The sequence below is a fragment of the Petaurus breviceps genome, unplaced genomic scaffold (genome assembly GCF_028583685.1).
Source record: "Petaurus breviceps papuanus isolate PSGF00001 unplaced genomic scaffold, PetGlider_PUasm1.0 90825, whole genome shotgun sequence".
Taxonomy (NCBI): Eukaryota; Metazoa; Chordata; class Mammalia; order Diprotodontia; family Petauridae; genus Petaurus; species Petaurus breviceps.
In genome coordinates, this window is record NW_027187353.1 from 2,268,249 (window position 1) to 2,285,667 (window position 17,419).

General features: G+C 49.0%; 1 protein-coding gene across 3 annotated transcripts in view; it reads right to left on the reverse strand.

Moving 5' to 3' along the window:
* The window catches only part of UNC5B (unc-5 netrin receptor B), a 136,650-nt gene extending 128,551 nt beyond the window's left edge, over positions 1-8,099 (reverse strand). For 2 of the 3 annotated variants that reach the window (XM_069071104.1, XM_069071105.1), the window contains exon 1: positions 7,408-8,099. In XM_069071104.1, the coding sequence (XP_068927205.1) occupies positions 7,408-7,510 (103 nt within the window). In that variant the 5' untranslated portion in view covers positions 7,511-8,099. The remainder of the gene's footprint in view (positions 1-7,407) is intronic. The other variant, XM_069071106.1, reaches the window with a different exon arrangement.
* Between the last annotated feature and the right edge of the window lie 9,320 nt (positions 8,100-17,419).

The window sequence follows — 17,419 nt, forward strand, 5'->3', positions numbered from 1 at the left end:
ACACACACACACACACACACACACACACACAAACACACACACCAGAAGGATTCCCTTCCTTTCTCTAGTCCATACCCACCCACATCCACTTAACTCTGTGGTTACAGCAGGATCTGGAGCCAGGCTAGCTGTGTGATCTTGGACACACCCTAACATACACATACAGTACAACACACACAGATACATATATAACCTACACAATGACCAGTGAGCACAGAAACACTCCCAAAGCCACGTCCAAAGCACACCCAAGGAAGCCTGTGTACACACACACACACACACACACACACACACACACTCACACATACACACCATGCCTAATGCATGCCACAGCCCCATCCACACATATGCTACCACATATAATACAGCAGATACTTTCACATCCAACACAACACACTGTGCTGCCTCAGCTACACACTCACACCCTTTTGCACCCCCTACGCAGAGCACACCCATAGAACATTGTCCCCCCTCATCCTCACCTCCCCCTCCCAGAGGTGCACAGGAAGTTGCAAAGCGCTGAGGGCAGCCCGTTCTCGAGGTGAGAAAGGTGGCAGCCCCAGCATCCTCACCGTTTCCTGGTTGCATCAGTTATTTGGGAGGGGGGGAGAAGGGAGGAGGGAAGCAGAGGTGGAAAAGAAAGGAGAGGAGGCAGGCCGGGTGTGAGGGAGAAGAAAAGGTACCCACGAGCTGCTGCCGGCTGCCCAGGTCCGAATTAAATCCCCATTGCCAAAGAGATGCTAATCAGCCCGCTTTGTCGCGGCGAGTAAATGCGGGAGCTTACAGCAACTCCGAGCTTTTGGAGTGAAGGAAGAGGAAACAAAGCGAGGACGGGGAAGAGAGCTGGGGACTTGGAGGAGAGAACTAGCCGTGATTTATGCGCGCACTTCAGCAAATGCTTTCGCTGCATTAGCATTGCTAAAGCCAAAAGCTCGGGAGTAGCGGGGACCTGTGGCTCTGCGGTCGCGGTAATGAACTCTGGGGTCCCTTCACGGGGAGGGGGAGGGGAGCTCTGCCCTTGGGGTGGGGGCGCAGGGAGAAGGCATGGGCCATGGGGAAGAAACAGGCTGGAAGCGGACTCCTTCTCAGAGCTGAGGGCTTCGCTACACTGGCTCGCCTCTCTTTCTTCAACCCATCTGTATCCCTACCTAAGCCAGGCCAGGCTAGCAGTGCGACCTTGAACAGTTCACTGGCCTGTGCCTGCATCACTCAGCTAGGAAGTGAGGGGGATAAGACGTCGAAGCTTTCTTCTAGCTTTATTATTCTATTCTTCTAGACGTCTTTGGGCCTGATTCCCTCATGCACCCTACACTACAGTACCTCCTGCCCCATCCCAACCAGGTACACGAAAATCTGAATCTGTAAAATGGGCTTTCATCAGCCCTCCCAGAACAATGGAAAGAACACTATATGTGGAGTCAAAAGATCTGGGTTCAAATCCAGGTTCTGTCAGTTAACTTTATCTGTATCCCTGGGCAAATGACTTCCACTCTCTGGGTGTCAGTTTCTTCATTTGCAAAGTTAACAGGGTAGACTAGATCAGGACAAAATGCGAAGTACTTTTGGGAGAGAAGAACTGCATCTGGTGAGTAGTAAAGCCAGCAAGGGGCTGCCAAGTCAAGTGATCCATGGGGCAGGGAGAGAAAAAAATGACATCTCCCAATCCAAGCTGCCTCTAGTGGGCGGCAGAGGAGGGCAGGGAAGACGTCCTTTTGTCCCTTCCAGAGATCACGAAGGCAGCCCCTGACTTTCCTCTCCAAGCTGTGGGAGCACTGATTTTGGGTTATTCTCATTCCCCAGATTTTGGATTTTCTTTCTTCCAAATTGAAAGAAAGATAGAGCACAGATTGGTCTTGTTTGATTTCTTTTCTCCTCTGAAGCTTTAATGATTCTGTTTGTGGGAGTTGTTTAGGAAACTGGTGAGGAGGCCGGCAGCAGAAGAGCAGTTAGTTTCAGAAGCTGCTGCCCGCTCCCAGAGCCCCTTCTCTTTCTAGTCCCATCCAGCCGCAGAGACAATTCTGCCTCCTGCCTCCAGGGGGCTCTCCCAGAGCTGGGGTCCACTATGGCCCCTAACAGTCACCCAGGAAACAGAGCGCTGGCACTCATGCCCTCTCTTCTCTCTCTCTCTCTCTCGCTCCTCTCTCCTCTTTTCTCTCTCTCTCTCTCCCCCTCTTTTCCCTCTTTTCTCCTCCTCTTCTTTTTCTCTTTCTCTTCTCTCTCATTCTTCCTTCTCTCTCTCTCTCCCCTTCCCCTCTATATTCACTCCATTCTTCTCCATTCTCAGTTCCCACTAACTTCTTCCCCCCACCTTGGAGGCAGGCGGCTGAGCTACAGTCTCCAAACTAGCTCCCTCCCCCCCTCCGTCTGTTCACAAGCCCATATGTTCAGTACACAGGCTTGGGGTGAGACTCCCCCAACAGGTCTGCACTATTTCTGGTATCCTTGCCTTGTGGACTAGTCTTACCTATTCCCCCCATACCTAGAGACTGGGAAGAGTATGGGAGCTTAGAACTGACCCCCCTCCTACCCCCAGAGACCCTGCCTTTTCACAGAGGGCCACATCAGCTCAAAGATGAGAGGCAAATCCCATCAAGGACAATCAATGTCTCAACAACCCAGCTCTCTGATCCATCTGCAGCCCAGAACAACCCACCCACGACAGGGACACTGGATTCCTTGGGAATTGGGGAACAAATCAGGCTGTCGTTGAATACAAAGATCCCTGATGAGCTATAAAAAGAAGACTACAAACTGGGTGGTGCTGTCCAAATGGGCTTGGTTTGTTTATACCTTTTAATCTCCGCCCTCCCTCCCCCCCCACATCTAAGCTGTTTATAGAGGAAGTAATGCAGGATGGGTCAAATCCAGCTGTCGAGTGAGTCCACTGTGTCCTGCCAGTGCGCTGCTGGCACATAGAGTCTCAGACCCCTCAATGAGTCCCAAAATCATCTCCCTTGCCCCCAGCTCTGGTCAGGATCACAACACTCACACCAACATCCTCAGTCAACTCCTTCATCCAACTCAATTCCACCAATAGTATTGGCACCCCTACCTCTCACCCTCACTCTTAACTTGCTCCCACTGGAGGAATCAGTTTTACAACTCCAGATGCTCACAGCCTCACCAAGCACTAGCCAGAGGCCCTGAACCAGCCAGGAAGGCCTGTAATCAAAAGGTAAGTTTGGTGCCATGGAAAGAGTGAAAAATGCTCACTCTGCCACTAATCCACTATGTGACCCTGGGAATGGAACTTTGCCTCGGTTCCCTCATCTGTAAAATGGGAGGGAGTGAATTAAATAATCTCTTAGGTCCCTTCCATTTCTTAGTTTCTAAGGCCTTCCCCTCCACAGATCTTTGTGGAGAAAAGGGGTAGAGAAAAAGCCTTTCCCTATACTCAGGCTCTAATGAGAAAACTCATTATAACCCTCTTGACTTTCCATTTGTTTAGGTGAGAGAGCTACTCGGTAAAGTGTGGAGGCAAGGGGAAGAAAGGAAACACACTCCCAGGGATGCGGGAACAACTACAGCTTTTAATCATACTTTTAAATGAAGGGCCTGTCATCACACCTTGGTTTCTGCAGAGCTCCTTGCCACCCCAGAAAGGCTCAGAGGGAGAAGAATGTTTGATAGAGTGGAGGGGGGGGGGGATCAGGAGTGATTAGAACCAGGCTGGTCCCTGCCTGCCTGCCTGCCTACCTGTCACTCTGTCACTGGCATCTTCCTCTTGGGGCTAAAGGTTTTATAATTTGATCTCATTCTCCAAATTCAGAAGCCATCAAACTTTATGTTGTCCCTGTTGTTATTTTCCCTTTGCACTCTCCCCTCTTCTGCCCTCTCCCCAGAAGTCAGGAGAGAGGAAGGAAAGGCCAGCAGACAGTGTGTCCCAAGCTGAGAGGTAGTCTCAGAGAGAGTCCATTTTTCACTGAGGGCTCAGGAAATGAAGGCTAGGCAGAGGTGGAGAGGGGTTTGGGGGCAGTCTCTCACCACCAAACTTTGAGAACCTTGGTGTAGTGTGTTAAAGGAGGAGGCCAGGTACAGCAGAAGGGGCAATGACTCTTAAGTCAGAAGAGCTGGGTTCAGATCCTACATCTAATGTTTAACACCTATGTAACCTGGATGCTGTTTCCTTATCTGTAAAATGAGAGTCCGATAGATTAAATGGCCTGTATGGCTTCTGAAGTTTTTTCTGTCTCTAACTCTTATGTTCTTCTGCTAGCTGGAGGTCCTAGGTGGAAGCTGCAAAGACCCTCTGACCAGGAATCTCTTTGGATATAAAGAGAAACTAAGGCAGCTAGGCATCACAGTGGTTAGGACACTGGACCTGCAATCAAGACCTGAGATCTAATCCAGCCTCAGACCCTTACTATCTGATTAAAGACTTCACTTAACCTCTCTGTGCCACAGTTTCTTCATCTGTATAAAGAGATAATAATATAACAATTGATAACATAATAAAAATAATATAATAATCAATAATAAAATAATGAAGAAATACTGTATAAAAAGAATAATACTCCTACCTCCCAGAGACATTGTGAGATAATGTTTGTAAAGTAATTCGTAAACTTTAAATGCTAGCTAGTATTACTATTAAATAACAGGGAATCAAAAATTTCAGAACAGATTCTGCCAGTGACAGACTAAGCCCCAGGGAAAACAAATTCTTTTAGCCTCTGTTTCTATATCTGTAAAGTGAAACACTTTGAGGTTTGAAATAATAATAATTACTAACATTTATTAAACTGTGTTTTATAACATATCAAATTGCTTGCCTTCTCAATGAGGGGATAGGGAGGGAGGGAAGCAGGGAGAGGATTTGGAACTCAAATTTTTTTTAAAATGTATTAAAATTGCTTTTATATGTAATTGGAAAAATATTTAAAAACCACTATGTGCCAGGAACTCTGCTAAGTGCTTTATAATTATTATCTCATTTGATTTTCCCAGTCCTGGGAGGTAAGTGCTGTTATTTTCCCCATTTTACATTTAGGGAAACTGAGGCAACAGAGATGAAGTGACTTACTCAGCGTCATATAGCTACTAAGTGTCTGAGTTTGGATTTGAATTAGGGTCATCAGGACTCTATGCCCATCCTCTATCCCCAAAATGGGACTAGCTTAAGGGAGAAGAGAAAACCCTTTGTGCACCTGAGGGAACTGTGTTCTTGTACATTGGAGGAAGACAAAAAGCTCTCCAGCCCACAAATTGAAGGGTTAAACTCCAAACTTGGGGGACCCAAAATGAAGAAGCCACAGGAAGCTGCACTAGTTAGCAGCGTCTCCAAGGTGGTGGGCATTCAACACCCAGGTGCAGTCAGTAATGAGCATCATTTAAACCCCAGGTTCAAACACCAGAGAGAGAAATCAAAGCCAGCTCTCACTGGGCACTTTTCTTTCCAGGCAAGGCAGGGACCAGGCACCTTATTAAACAGGCCCACTGGGACAGCCGATTCCTCTAGGCTAGCCCTTCTTAGAAGAGAGATGGTCCAAGATAACCCTGCTAGCCCCAAAACATGCAATGATGAAAATTTGGCCTAGCACTCTTCAAAATATCCACCCTCTCCTGCCAGTCCAAACCCCAAACTCCTCTCTGACTCTCTGGTCCAGGATCACTAGCATGGATTACTAATACCTTGATTTTCAACTCCATGAAAACACTCTCAGCACACCCCTGAAAGCCCACATTCCTAGGTGGCTTAGTGGACCCATCTCAGTACAAATGCTGCCCTAGACTATGTCAGCCTTAGTTTCCCCATTCCAAGGGTTGTTGTGAGGATCAAATGAGATAATATGGTAAAGTTCCTTGCAAATCTCAGAGTCCTATTACCATTCCCCAGTCCTCCTTCCATCAATGGGCACTCATTTCCAACTTCAGGATTCATGTTTAAACCCCAAAGACCACCTAGGAGATGAAATGACTGGGCTAGGAAGAGAGGAGATTATTTAAGACCAAATCCAGTGCTACCAGGCCCAGTGAGTGGACTAGCAAATTATCAGTCCCCAAGGTGACAACCATTTGTTACAGCGAAAAGGGGTAGGAGGGAAAAGTAATGTAGATGACTACCACCCTCCTCCGGCCCCTCCCCCCAAACCACACATGCTTTGGGCCTGAACTCGAAGAAAGAACTTCATATAGCATATATACACTCACATATATAAACAAGAAACAGACACACTCAAACGCTGCCAAGCGACCAGCGCTCAGCTCGGGTCCCAGTCCTCACCTGCCTGGGCTCCAGGAGCGGGAGAGGGTTTCTCTGCTCCTTTTCCCACCTTTCCTTGGGCCCAGCAGACTTATGGTCACATGGGGGAATCGGGAGACGCTTGGATTAGTGTGTGGGGATGGGTGGGAAGTCGTGGTATCCCAGTCGAAGAGCCCACACCTCCCCAGCCCCACCAGCCCCCTACCTAGTCACAAATAGACACACGTCCCCCTGGAAGATTTCTTCCTTCCCTAGGGCAAGAGCCAGGGCCCCGAGCGGCTTGGGAGCAGCCCTCCCGGGCCAGGCAGCCCGACGGAGAGCAGAACGAATGAGTGACCTACTTAAAGGGGAGCTGGGCCTGATCTGCACCTACCCCACCCTGCCCCAAGTCGGGCTCGTCCCAGCTCGAGCCCCGCTGAGGCATTTCGCCCTTCAGTACCAGAGCCCAGAGCTCCGCGCGGCTGCAGACTCCGAAGGGTCAGCGCGCTGGCCTGGGCTCCGCAGCTCCCTGCTTCGTGTCCAGGCTTCCCGGCTGATTCCAGCCCGAGAAGGGTGAGGGACCGAGGCGAAGGAGACAGGACCTGCTACAGCCGCCTGGGAAGTTGCCCGTGAAGTACCTCCGCGCATCCCGCGTGCACCGCGCCCACCCTTCCCCGGTCCCTCCCAGGTTCCTGGGGATCCGGGAGGACCCTGGAGCTGATGCTCTCACTACCTGGGGGTACGCTCAAGCACCCAGGAGAAAGACTTCGGATCAGGAGAGCCCGGGCCAGCGTGGGAAGCCCTTTTAGCCAGACTTTGTCATCCAAACTAACCTCTCCCGAGCCGGAACCCGAACCCAAGCCTGAGTCGTCTAAGACGCCACCCCTTCATCCCCTCCCCTCACATGGATGGGCCGGTCACATTTTCACTTTTCTACCAAAAAGGAAATTCCCATCACCCAACTGGGGTCTCGGCACCGAACTTTCGGCCTCCTAACTCTCTCCTCGCCCCAAGGGGCAGTAATGGGCTTCCCCCCCCCCACCCGGGGGGAAGCCGCTGCAGGCTAGCAATGACCTTTGGCGAGAGGATGATCAAGGGCTGGAGGTATATTAGTGTTTGCGGGATTTTTTTTGAGAGGGGAGGACCCCTGCGGAGGCCACCAAGGCCCCCAGGCGACGATAGCCCCACACCTCGGACTCCCCGATCCTGATCCCCGATCTCCGTACCTGCTCCGCACAGCCTCAAGTTCCAGAGCAGTAGCAAGGCCAGGAGGCGCGCCCCCCTCGCTGCCGGAGCCGCCGCCGCAGCCGCCGAGCTCCGAGCTAACATCGTTCCCCGGCCAGGCTCTGGCGCCTCTCCCCCGGGGATCTCTCCCTGGCCCCAGCCTCTCCGCCGCCGCCGCCGCCGCCGCCTCTTCCTTCTCGTCTTCGTCCTCCCGACTACCTCCAACCTCCGGCCCCCGGACGCCCGGCCGCGCCAGCCCGTGCCCACCCTGGGGGCACTGCCAGCCACGCTTTGGGGAGGAAGGCACAGGGGCACTGGCGCCCGGGAGCGGAGCGGCGTGGAGGAGGCGGCCGCCGCTGCTGCGCCGCGCAAGGGCTGAGAGCGCAGTGGCGCCCGGTGCCCTCTCTGGTGCCAGGCTACTTCGTGCCCCTCCTTGCCTGCGGGCTCTGGCGGCTCCCTCCGCTCTCTCCGAAGTTGAGCTGCGAGTGAGTGCGGTCAGCGCAGCGCAGCTCAGCCCACTGCTCCTCCTCCTCCTCTTCCTCCTCCTCCTCCTCCTCCTGGCTGGCTGGCAGCCCGCCCGCCCGCTCTCTCCTCTAGCGGCCACTCAGCTGGGCTCCGGCATCCTCCCCTGCCCAGGCCGCCAGCCACAAAGCCGAGGTGTCCCGCTTGCTCGCCTGAGTCCTGGAGCTTAGGGGAGTCTAGAGAGGAGGGAGGGAAAGAAGGAGGGGCCTGGTGAGGAGGGGGTGGGCACTAGGGGGGATCCGACATCCGCCCAGGCGCTGCGCTCGGAAAGGTAGGGGCCCCTCATGGGGGGACTCGCGAAGCGCAGGACCTGGTTCTAAGGAAAACCCGGCGGGTTGGCACAAACTCCCGGATGGTACTGGACTTCACCTTCCTCTTCACCTTCCTCACTACCCTCGCAGATGATTTCTCTCCCTGTCCCCCATAACCCTTAGCTTCCTCCTTTGGGTAGTGCCTGCCCCTTCCTTGGTATCGTCCTGAATTCCTTCTCTGATTGTCACCCATATTTCCTCTCCTACACCCCTCACCTGGGCCCTCTCTCTACAGCTCCACCCTTGAAAGCCAGAGACCCGAGTGTAGGGCTGGGGAGCTTCGGCAGCGGCCGAATGGGTGCAGAAGCCGGGCTTCAGACTCATGAGGATTTCCTCTAATGTAGCTGGGCTTAACCTGAAGTCCTGGATAGATTTCAAGGGGTCTGGAAACCTGGATGGTGAAACAATAAATGACATCTTTATTTTCACTAATCTCTACTTGAGAGTTAACATTTCTTTCAAGTATTTTAAACCATAATTCTGAGTAGGGGTCCAAAGACTTCACCAGGCTTCCAAAGGACTCTGGGAAATAAAACACACAAATTAACTGCTGTTCTATTGAGTTTAAGGGGGTGGGGGTAGAGATACTATTCCCCAAGACCCTCTTTCCTCTTTCCATAGTAGAAGGGACTGTATTCTCCAGAATCAGCTCATCTTCTTGGAACCTCTTTGCCTCTTTTTCTCTTAAAATCCTTTGGGGCACTTTGGAGGAAATTCTTATCTGGCATTTCCCCTAGGGATGGTAGTCAGGTCTGTAATCCTAATGGTGTAATGAGGAGGAAGCTTGGATCTGGGAAGCAGGAGGCCTGGGTTCTAGTCCTGCTTCTGACAGTAACTTGCTGCACAAATGAGTTTCTTCATCTGCTACATCAGAAAACCATGGTCTCTCCAAGATCCTTTACAGACCAAACTTTCTATGATTTTATTAACTCGCGGATTCATTGGAGTGTGGAGTTTGTGGGGAGCAGAGAATTGTTGGGTATGTATGTGCATCTTTATGTTTTCAAATTTCCAGTTTCCACTAGAAACAAGGGAGGGAGAAAGGTTGGGCCATGGGGACAATAATATGGGGTGAGAGAAAGAGGGCCGTGAAGAAGAAAGGGCCAGGGGGATTGGAAAAGGTTTGTAAGACCACATATTTAGAGCTGGAAATGACATTTCTTCTACTCCTTCCCCCATCTTACCGAGAAATTCAAGGCCCAGAAAAGGGAGACCATTGGACCAAGGTGGTGCAGGTAATAGAAGCAAGGGCCAGGATTCAAACACAGAAGCACTGGATTCAGTGTTTTCAACCAAAGCTAGGTCAAAAGGTGGCCTTTTGCCCTTTCACTTTCCTAGAATCTGACCACTTCCCCGAGGGAAAATCCAGCCCCCTCCCCAGCTGACAAATATCATGGAACAGCCCAGACAGAAGCTGCAGATGATGAGAGGAGGGGGTCACACTTCGTGACTCATTTGTCCCCCACTCTGTCCCGATAACAAGAAGTGTTCCTGGAAGGCGGCAACATGGATTGGAAGTAGTTGCCCAAGTTTGTGGGCCTGGTGAGGAGAGGGACCATCAGTCTTTCCCTTTCCTACTTAATCTTGGTGCCTTCCCTCTTAGACTACCCCTTAATTTATCCCATCTGTCATGTTTGTTCATAGTTGTGTGCCTGTCCCCATCCCATTAGACTGTAAGCCCTCTGAGAGCAGACTGACTTCTGCCTTTGTATCCCCAGCACTTAGCCTGGTGCTTAGTGGCTACACAGTAGGTGCTTAGTGGCTAACTCCCTCTCTTGTCTAATTTGGGTGGAAAGTTTGAAAAAGTCTCCTTCAGGAGGGCTGGAAGTTGGGGTTGGGGGCTTAGAAATGGAGAGGTACAGAAAGAAATAGGATCTTTAACTAAGAGAAGGTGCCTGGCCAAGGAAGCAGGTTAGGATTTTTTAACCTGTCTTGGACTTTTCCCATCCAGTTCTCCCTGGCCTCACCCGGAGAGTGGGTTCCAGGGCTGTTCTGGCCTGGCAGGGGTGGGGAAGGATGCCCAGGAGCCCTCCCCAACCCACCATAACCCCTCATCTTCAGCAGCCCTGCTCCAAACTTTGTCATTAATTTGGGTCACACCGACAATGGAGCAAGCTAAGTAGAATCCAGAGCCCCCCCCCTTCCCAAAACTGAGGTCCTTGTGTGTGCTTATGTGCTGAAAGGGAAAGGATCCCACTTTGTAGGTGAGGCCCCTAGAGCCCACCAGGGCAAGTGCTGGGCTCAGTGGAAGGATTGGGGGAGGGGATGGAGAGGGAGAAGCTCTGAGGTCACTCGCCTAATCCTGCCCCCATTTCGTCTGGGCTTTAGGAGGAAGAAAACCAGCTCTCCTTGCAATACCCCCATACCCCCTTGGGGCTCATAGCCCCCCAGTGCCTGCCACTATCTCCAATCTGGCCAGTCTGTTTCCTGATGGGGGCTCCAGGGGATAAGGCAAACTACTGTTCTGGCGCCAGCCAAACTATCTGGCTCAGGGTCTGCAGAAGCACTGGGAGATCAGGGACCTAGTCCTCTCCCTGGAGACTGTCTGGCTCCCCACTGGGAGGAGGGAGTGTGGTGGCCCTGGAGAAGCTAGATAGGTGTCCTGGCTGCCCAGTGAGAGGCCCAAAGAAAAGTTAGAGAATATGTATGTAGTCAAAGCCCAAAAGAAAATGAGGTGTGAGATCACTGATTCATTCTCCACACAGGCACACAGCTGCAAACACACACACACACTGTAGACACAACTACAAAGACACACTCCTCCACCTGTAAAGGCAGACACCACTACAAAGTAACACTTCCCTGTACTCCAAAGACCGGTGCTGAGAAGGCAGCTACAAAGACCTGCACATCATTTCAGTCTGGGATGCTCATTTGGAAGAAACAAGCAATTATTAAGTGCCTTTTGGGTATATGACAAGAAGTCAAGCCCTGGAGATACAAAGATGGGTAGAAAAAACCCCTCCGCACCCATTCCAACTAGACAGAAGCTGGCCGCCTTTTAGACACAGGTACGCTTTCTTGCAGGACAAATACATAAACTCTGCTATGGCCACATACAAACATGCCACCCACTGATCGTGATCCCAGTGAAGGAGGTGACAGTAGAGAAATCCTCTGTACAGGTTTTTAGCTTTCCTCCCAACAATCCAGTGAGATCCATTTTACACACATTATTGTTTACTTTACAGATGCAGAAACTGAGTCTGGGAGCTGCTGTGACTTGTGAATTCACAATCACACGGCCTGTGAGTGTCTGAGTGAGGTAGGATTATAGACCAGGTCTCCTGAATACAAGCCCAGGGCTATACCCATCCCACCAGCTGCTCTTTCTCTCAGGGACACACAACAGAAACTCAGTATCTACCAGGACGCACATGCTTTAGAAACCAGAGATCTCCAGGTTGGGGGTTGCAGGGGGGGGGGTGTTTATTTGAAAAGATTATGCAGACTAGGTAGCAATTATACCAAAGTGCGCTTCTATCTGGAGTTTCAAATTTCAGTGCTTTGTTTAATTCCTGTGACTGGTGGTGGGGGAGGGAGGTGAACAGACAGAGGATGAGCTGGTTCTCTTCCTCCTCCCCTCCCTTCCTTAGACTAGGGATTTTTCTCTCAAGTTTATGACTCTTTAAAATTAAACTTTGAGATGTGGTGGCTCAAGTTTTCTGGTCTCTCCACTCATGTAAGCCTAGTGAGAGAGAGAGAACTAACCTCCACTCTGCTTGCTACATGCCCACAAGCATTAGGAATTTCCCAATCTCCCCCACTCTAGTCTCCTTTCATTTTATGCTAGGAGTGAAAAAGGCAGGGGGGGGGGGGGGGGGGAAATCCATCTCTTCACTCGATGCCCATTCTTGGCTCCCACCCTATGCCTCCTGAATAACTCACTTTTCTCCCACCTCTTCTCCAAGGTCCTTAGGTTCTGGGAGCCAGATTCAGGGACCGCCTCTGTCCCTTTCTCTACTTCCTTCCCCATATACATACATAAAGCCTGCCTGGTCCAAAGAGCCACAAAGGCTAACTCCATAGTACTACCAACCAAACAGGTCCTTAAGGGAGGAAACCCAAGCACTACCCTGTTTCAGGGCAAAGAGTGATCTAGTGAGTTCAACTGGATTTGGGAGACTTTGTTTTAGAGGAAGAAGGATGGGAATGAAAATTTATTAAGCACCCACTCCGTGCTAGACACTGTGCTAAACACCTCTTACAGATATCTAACTTGATTTTCACAAGAACCCTCAGAGACATATCCCCATTTTACAGCTGAGGAAACTGAGGGTAACATGTTAAGTGACCTCAGCACCATGAGCTCAGCACCATGTAATTCATAAGTATCTGAGGCTGGATTGGAACTCAAGACCCAGAACTCAATTCACTGTGCTCACCTAACCACACAACTCAAAACCTTTTGAAAGGTTTAAGAAATTTGCCCCATTTCCAACTTTTTCTCTGCAGGCAAGTTATGAAGCCCAGAATGCCAGAGTTGGAAACCATGAACTGTACAGTTGAATCCTCTCCCTTTTCTGAGGGGAAGAGGGAAGCCCAGAGAAGGGATGTGAGTTGGCCAAGGTCACACAGTTAGGGAATGGCAGATCGAGGATTACTAGCTTAGAATTGTTTCCAATGTCCCCCACTCCACCCCAGTTCATCACTCTCTCCCTGGATGGACTGGAATCTTGAAAAGCTTCAACCAGAGGCAATAGCAGTTGTCTGTGAACTGTGTCTTTAAATAACAATAAAAGCATCTCTGGTGATATTAATATTAATAATCATGATAAAGTTAGTCTGCTGCCAAAAATAAGCCAGAGAAATCCCGACTGACGCTGGAGTGTGATTCCAGAAAACACCACTAGGCGGCGTCCTGAAGCTTTAACCTCTATGGTCAGCGTTTGGAGTCGGAGAGCAAGGCTGGAAAGTGAAGCCCCTCCTGCCCCCCACCCCACTGCGGTCAGACAGAAAAACAGACAGACACACACACACACACACTCCTGAGACCTTAGAGGCAGAAGATTTCAAGCTAAAACAGTCTGTGTTACATACACACATGGAGGGGTGCTCACACACCTTTCCCCCCTCCCCAGGTTCGAAGTATAGACCTTGGGGAAAGCCGGTAGTAGTAATCTGAAGCAGAAGAAAGAATCTGGGTTTGAGTTCTGGCTCTATAGCTAGGAGTCCAAACTCCAGCAGTCTGATCTTGCACAAGTTACTTTTTGGAATCTGTGACTCAGTTTCCCCAATCTGCAGATTAAGGGAGCTAGACTCCACTATTTTTCACTTAAGGATTCTTTCAGCTCTGACGTTTTAATTCTAACTGGGAAGTTTGGAACATCACTCAGCTCTATTTTCCCAGGTGCACAACTGACCTTAGACTATTTGTCCCCAAATAACAGACTTGGCTTTCCAAACTTAGGGGAAGGGCTCAGCTGAAGCAGTTAGTGGATGTGGTCTAGTGAGGTGGGAGTGGACTTGGGGGTAGGTTACTTATCTTGGTCAAGTAACTTAACCACCCTGGGCCTCAGTTTCCCCACCTGTAAAATGAAGAGTCTGTACTAAATGACCCCCGAGGTCCCTTCCAACTATCATCCTATGAAATGAAAACAGAGCAGAAAAAAAAAAAACTTTAGAGTCCTTAGGGGTCACCTGGGTAAATTTCTTCATTACTTCTTCCCACCTCACACATACACACCCAAACTCGTTAACTTATTTCCTCTACACAGTGTGTTCCAAAAGCTCTAAGCTTTAAATGCTGAGGACTGCACAAACACTTTTGGGACACCCATTAACATGAACGGTTTTTTTTTTTTTTTTCAGTATTTACGAGGCATTTTCCTCAGAAGCCTGTTAGGTAGGTAGTATGCCTATTATTATCCTCACTCTTTACAGATGAAAAAACAGACTCAGAGAGGCAAGTGACTTGTCTGTGGTCCCGTAGTTAGCAAGTGTCAGGGAGTCCAGACTTGAACCCAGATTTACGGATTCTGTGTAGAGCAGCCATCTGAAATCCCTTTCCAAGAGTTAAAAAACCATCAGCCCTAGAACTAGCCACACCCTCCTGCAAACCCAGCCAGACTGACCACACCTTTCTTAATAGAAGGGGACTGAGCCCTGCCCCTCCCCCATACACACATATATGTGCAAACATCCCCAATACTAGATCTGGCACCACCCTCATCAGGCAAACAAGGAACAGGCATTGAGTCCACCCCCTCCTCAGTCTCTCTCCTTCCTCCCGGAAATAGCTTTGGTATCGAGATGCCTACACAAAAGTGATGTGCTATTTTAGAAAGGACATTCAGAAGACGGAGATTCTGACGGGCATTAGCTCTGTGTCCCTGGGCAAGTCATTTCACCTTTTTTTCCTCATCTGTAGGACTTGCATTCTCCGTCTCAGGCTTTGTGAACCTCGAAGTGCTATCAATGTGTGGTCTATATCTATTACTAGTATTATCCAGAATTAGATGGGAAGGAAACATAATAAATTTCCTGTGTGCCAAGCATTGCCCTAACTGGTTTTTACAAATATCATCTCTTTTAATCCTCACAGCGACCCTGTGAAGTAAGAACTGTCATATCCCTATTTTATAGTTGAACAAACTGAGGAAAATACAGGTGACATTACTTATCCAGAGTCACACAACTGGTAAGTGCCTGAGGCTGGATTCAGACTCATGCTGACTACGAGATCAGTTCTCTACCCACTGAGCCCCAGCTGATGACTTGGCTTCTAGCCCAGACCCTTTCTGGGCCTCAGTTTTCTTATCTGTACAATGGGGACAATATTACTTGTACTACTTATCCCTCGGAGGTGTTGTCAGGAAAGCCCTTTGTAAACTTTGACATTCTAGATAATGTGAGCTATTATTATCAGCAAGAATCAGAAGACCAAGACTCTAGCCCTGACTCTGCCACTAATTCGTTGTGTGACCTCGAGGGTCTTTGTGCTTCAGTTTTCTCAGCTAGACTATCGGCCTCTAAGGTTCTTTCCATTTCTGATTGGAATTCCATCCCCTGATGGGGGATGGGGAGGCTCAGAGCTGAGAGACTGGATATTGGGGCTCCCCCTCAACAAAGACAAAATAGGGTGATTGGCTTAGTATCATGTGATCTAGAACTAGTAAGGTCCGACCTCTGGTCAAGTCCCTGCCTGAAGCACAGAGGTCTGAGATGACCTCTCAGAACCTTCAAGTGATGAACTTCCCAGTAGTTCTTTCAGCCCACTCCCATTTCTACAAGAATATCAGATTCTTCCCCTCCTGGATCCTCCTGTCGAGCCAGTAGCCTCCCTGACAGCTTGGGGGGGAGGGGAATCCTTTTCCTATTGAGCTCCAAGTCACCCTCAAAGCCCACCCTGTCCAGTATTTACCTCCAGCAAAAGTACCAGGGAAATAATAGATTTGTAGCCTATGAAGACAGTTTATCCTCTATATCGCTTCCTTCTTTGTTTCTTTTCCTTTCATCATTTTTATTCTTCTTTTCTTTTGTCTTCTTTTTCAATCTGTCTTGCCTTATTATTCCTTCCTCCTTCTTCTCCTTTACTTTTTTCTCCCCCTCCTTTCCTGTCATCCTTTCATTCTTTGCTTCTTTTCTTCCTTCCTCTCTTCCTTTCTCCCTCCCTTCCTCCTTCCCTTCCTTCCTTTTTCCCTCCCTTCCCTTCTTCTCTCCTTCTTTTCTTCCTCCCTCCTTTCCTTCTTTCCTCCCTCCTTCACTTCTTTCTTCTTTCCTCCCTCTCTTTCTCCTTTCCTCCCTCCCTTCCTCCCCTTTTTTCTCCATCCCTTTCTTCCTTCTTTCCTTCCTCATCCTTTATCTCTTTCCCCTTTCTTTTAGTACTCACTGATTCTAATATTAGTCAATTGTTTAGCTCCTCCCTAATTATTTTTTCTTCTCTACCATCCAAACCAGGCTATCATCTACAAATAAATGATGTCAACAATTGTTATAGTGGGGGCAAGGGTTCCGAACTTAGGACCGAGAGTCCCATGTTCTAGTCTAGCTCTGGCACTAGCTTCTTTGTGACTTTGGGCAAGTTATTTGTCTTTGGGCCTCAGTTTCCTCATCTGCAGCATTAAGAGGCTGGCCGGGATGATTCCTAAGTGATGCTCTGATGTTGAAAGCACAAGGGACAGTGTATTGTCATGGAAAGACCTTGGATTTAGAACATTAGATTTCTGTTTGAACCCTCTAGTTTATATGTCCTTACCTTATTCAGTACAGGTACCCCCTAAGTGGTTGCAGTTTTCTTCTTCTCGATTAAGGATTAAACTGAATTCTCAAGGTCTTGTGATGCTTAGGAAGTTCCACTGCCCTATTTATTGTTCTGAGGCAGGAGTATTAGGGGAGGGGGGATCCCTCCAGGCAGCCTGAGTAACTCCCAAAAAATTATGAAATAGGAGAAATATGTCTGAAACATACTTCATACATTGCGTTTTCCTCCTTCCAAGCCTGGGGCCTCTCTTACTCTCAAGCAAATGTCAACTAATGCATGTTAAAGTACTTAGCTGACAAGGTATATACCTAGGGAATATGTGCAACTTCATGAGGTCTGAGGATCCCCAAATCTTAGAGGTCTAAAGGAATGAAGCACTAATGGTGAATTTCCAGGCACAATGACTGGTCCCTCTTTCTAGGGACCCACAAAACCATTTCCATAAGTAGATACTTTTCACTGCTAGTACTGAGGCTGACCTTTAGAAAAGTACAGATTGAGTATTGGTTGTCAAGGTACAGTTCAATCAATAAATTCTTATTAATCACCTATCGTGTCAGGCAATGTCCTAAGCACGGAGGATACAAAAAGAGTCAAAAGATAGTTCTTGCCCTCAAGGAGCTTACAGTCTAATGGGGATAGACAACATTCAAACAAATCTATACAGAGCAAGCTATTAGATACAGCATAATTAAATAGGAAGTAATTAACAGAGGGAAGGCACCAGAATTAAGAGGGGTTGGGGTAGGCTTCCAGTAAAAGAAGGGGTATTAGTTGGAACTTCATTGAAGTAGAGGAGGGAGAGAATTCCAGGCATGAAGGACAACCAGAAGAAATTTCCAGAAGAAATATATCAGGGATGGAAGACACCAGGAGTGGTTTTTGCTTTTTTTTTTTCTGACATCGGCATGTTTATAGTCAAAAGAGAATGAACCAGGAGACAGGGAGTGTTTGAAATTAAGGGATAACATGGGAATG